This window comes from Phragmites australis, chromosome 2, assembly GCF_958298935.1.
Source record: "Phragmites australis chromosome 2, lpPhrAust1.1, whole genome shotgun sequence".
NCBI lineage: Eukaryota > Viridiplantae > Streptophyta > Magnoliopsida > Poales > Poaceae > Phragmites > Phragmites australis.
In genome coordinates, this window is record NC_084922.1 from 10,310,763 (window position 1) to 10,314,820 (window position 4,058).

Genomic DNA, 4,058 nt, shown 5'->3' on the forward strand with positions numbered 1-4,058 from the left:
CAAGCCGTGCGCTCGAAGAAAGAAAACTGCGGCCGCCGCGCGAGCCCTCAAGGAGCCAACCCACAGTTGTCTCGAGTCTCACAGCTCGCAAGCAGATCGGACCGAAGCAATGGAGCGGCTGCAGCGGATCTTCGGCGCCTCCGGGATGGGGCAGCCGCCGACGGACTCGCCGCTGCTCGACTCCTCCGAGCAGGTCTACATCTCCTCCCTCGCCCTCCTCAAGATGCTCAAGCACGGTGCGCCCCGCCTCTGCCCTCCCCCCCGCCCCCCCTCCGGAGACCTAGGGTTAGGGTTCGTGTTGCCTTTTCTCTTTGCCCCTTCTGAAGCGCGGGCTTACGCTTGGCTGCAGGAAGGGCGGGCGTGCCTATGGAGGTCATGGGCCTCATGCTGGGCGAGTTCGTCGACGACTACACGGTCAGGGTCGTCGACGTCTTCGCCATGCCGCAGAGCGGGACAGGGGTCAGCGTCGAGGCCGTCGACCACGTCTTCCAGACCAACATGCTTGACATGCTCAAGCAGACCGGCAGGTACGGCACGGGCGCCGATGGTCTAAGGGCCGGGCAGATCTGTTATCTATGCTTTTTTTTCCTGGGCTATTACTTGTTCGGATTCAGCTAGCGTTATCTGGTCGTAATGGTTGATAAAATTGAAAAGTATCACGCTGTAGAACTGCACTGAGGACCAGATATGCATTTTGTGGGTTCTTTGTTTGAATTTAATGCGGTTGATTTTCTGGTAGTACCTGCTAAGTCTGAAACTATCATATCAGAACACATGACGAGGATTAAGGAAGATAGGGAATTTTCAGGACAACAGTTGCCAAGCCCAATATGCATAATTAGTTGACAAGTACAAGTGTTGAATATCATTAAGGCAGCCGAGGAGCTTTAATCCTTGTTCATAGTGTATTTGCGTTCCATCTTTCTGTACTACTCATGATTATCAGTATTCTGTTAATTTATTCAATTGTGTGTTGCTCTTTGTTACATTTATGTTAAGTTTTGATTGTCTGGAAGAAGTATAGATTCCTTACTACATGAACACAAGGTTTATAACATATTTCGGTCCATTAAGTGCTCTGGATAAGCCTTTAATAGAAAAAGGTCCAAATGAAAGATTACTACCTAGTGCTATCCTTCAAATGTTTCCAGCTTTGGTTGAAACAAATCTGGATCAGAATGGAAATTGAGAACTTATGTAGCAATACGTTTTAGGTTTTGTAGAATAGTTGATGAATGCACCTTGGTATTTATGGAGGATGTACTTTTGTACATTATAAGCTAATCCTAGCCTATTATTGAACAGTGATGGTGCCCATTGAGTAGACGATCCAGATCAGGACTGACCTAGTAAATAAATAATTTGGAGATTTTCTTTTCTTCTTTCGACAACAATCCTTCAAAATCTACACTCTAGATATAATTTTGCTATGATGTGGACACATTGCATAGAAATTAGTAGTCTAAGTTGCGTTTTGGGGACTGGGTCAATATCCAAAACAACCAGAGGGAGTAATTGATTGAACATGGCAATGGGTTCAGTAGGTTAAACTGGTGTCATAGTGATGGTAAATAGATGGCCCTACTGTTGCTTTGTTTGAAACTGAGTATTTGTTTATGCATGTTAGTCAATTTTTTTTTATCATTCAGATTGTTCATATCTGGATTTATCAAAGAGGCCTTTATGAACAGAAAAACCAATAGTGAACATGGCACAATTCAAGATTGTTTGTATGTGTATACATTCTTGTGGGAAATGAACATATGATCCATGGCTTGTTTTCCAATGGATAACTAGTTAATTAATTTCATAACAAGATTTACGTGGTTAAACCTAGTTAATATCATAACCAGCTATACATTATTTTTGGAAATGAAATATTTGAGAAGCTTAGGGGTGAACTCCTTCCATATTGGGTTTAGTTGCCCTGCCTTCTTTGTCTCAATGAAAGTTTTTTTGTATGAGAAGTTCAAATCGAACTCAAAAGCAAAACTAGGGGTTGAGTTATAGGTCGAAACATTCCCGGGTTGATCAAAGAAAGACAAGTTTTGTAAGAACTTCTCACCAATTTTCTTGATACCCCTTTTTTTTCTGAACGTAAAACGGGTCTTGTAAATTATGTCCAACATTTTGATAGCTCTCTTGGTTCTAATATCCGAAGTTCCTAACTGCCACAAAATTGTTTAAAAAATATTGTCTGCCATAACTTGAGGTCACTTTTTTTTTCGGTTAACACCTTCGTCTTTTGATCCATTGTTATTTTTACTCAGTTATTTTGTGGCCAAACAAATATGTTGATACTTTGTTTCTTGTACAGACCAGAAATGGTGGTAGGCTGGTACCACTCCCATCCTGGCTTTGGTTGCTGGCTATCAGGAGTTGACATCAATACTCAACAGGTCTATTTTTATGTTGCCTGTCTTTTATCCATTGTTAGAAGGAGCTTTTTGCTCTTGGTTTGACAACCCACTGTACTGCATGCCAGTTCATGAAAATATTTACTATGCTTTAATTTAAAATTTGATATAATAAGCTAATCATTCAATTGGATAGAGCAAATAGGTAGCATATGCTTGGTTTCTGACCATGTTTGTCAAAGCTCTAGCTCTGAGATCCATGCAGGATTTGGAGTTTGTAGAATAAAATAAAGTGATTTAAATATCTGTTTTTAGTCCAAAATAAAAACAAAATGTCTCAACCAAATACCCTCAAATTGTCCATAGCTCCAGTTCCAAGAATTTCTAGAGCTAGGGATGACTAGCTTCAAGTATTCTTTTTTTTTTTTTTGAGAGGAAGCTTCAAGAATTCTTGGAATTGGAGCTCTGCCAAACAGGCCCTCTGTTGTCTTATGCTTGCAGTTCCATTGCCTTGGTCGCGTTCCATGTCTCCCGGAAAATTGTCATTGAACCTAATGTTAGGCCTATCCTGTTGTCATTAAGTAGCAATATCTGTGTGATAGTTAGCCTCGCCTGGGAGGTTTGTCACTGCACTTGACATGGGCCTGATCAAGTGATCATTGATCCCAACTAGCTGGAGCTTCCGACTTCTGTTTGGTAGCTCTTTGCACTTGTGCCTTTACGTGGTAGGATAAGTTTGGAAAGCACCAAATGCTCCACTCTCATGTATGCATTAGTAGTAAAACTAAATACTTATATGGCTAACATTGTCAAAACTAAACATGCAGAGTTTTGAAGCTTTGAACCCCAGGGCAGTTGCTGTTGTGATAGACCCCATCCAGAGTGTCAAGGGGAAGGTGGTCATTGATGCATTTCGCCTCATTAACCCTCAGACCATGATGCTTGGCCAGGAGCCGAGGCAGACAACATCAAATGTTGGGCACCTAAATAAGCCATCTATTCAGGTAAATACTTAATTATGTGGGATTGTATGAACCTGATTAGTTCATTTTTTATAAATAATCAGATTATCTCTGTTTTGTCAGGCTCTTATTCATGGCCTCAACAGACACTACTACTCCATTGCAATCAATTACCGGAAGAATGAACTTGAAGAGAAAATGTTACTGAACTTGCACAAAAAGAAATGGACTGATGGATTAATTTTGAAGAGGTTTGATACTCATTCAAAAACCAACGAGCAGACTGTTCAGGTATGTGGCATTCAACTTGCCAGAGATCTTGAGAACTTCTGTAACTGATGCTGATGCAGTCTTTGAGTATTCTCTATGGTCTGTTATTCACATCATTTGTGTTCTCGTGTCCAGGAAATGCTGAACCTAGCCATCAAGTACAACAAGGCGGTGCAAGAGGAGGATGAGCTTCCACCTGAGAAACTGGCGATAGCAAATGTGGGTCGGCAAGATGCAAAGAAGCATTTGGAAGAGCATGTGTCGAATTTGATGTCTTCAAACATAGTTCAGACCCTTGGGACCATGCTGGACACGGTTGTTTTTTAGCCTGCTACTACTAGTGTTCCAACTATCTACTCATACCTACTATATTGTGATGTTTATCGAAGCCTGCCGTATGCAATTAACTCTGTACGCCAGGTACTTGTGCCGAGGTTTGGCTCAATGAATGTATCCGTCTTTAGCTCTA

General features: G+C 41.6%; 1 protein-coding gene across 1 annotated transcript; it reads left to right on the forward strand.

Moving 5' to 3' along the window:
* LOC133899097 (26S proteasome non-ATPase regulatory subunit 14 homolog) lies at positions 1–4,058 on the forward strand. Its single transcript, XM_062340033.1, has 6 exons — positions 1–236; positions 350–527; positions 2,318–2,399; positions 3,185–3,361; positions 3,443–3,610; positions 3,725–4,058. The coding sequence occupies exons 1-6, from the start codon at positions 110–112 to the stop codon at positions 3,914–3,916; spliced, it is 924 nt and encodes a 307-aa protein (XP_062196017.1). The 5' UTR covers positions 1–109; the 3' UTR covers positions 3,917–4,058.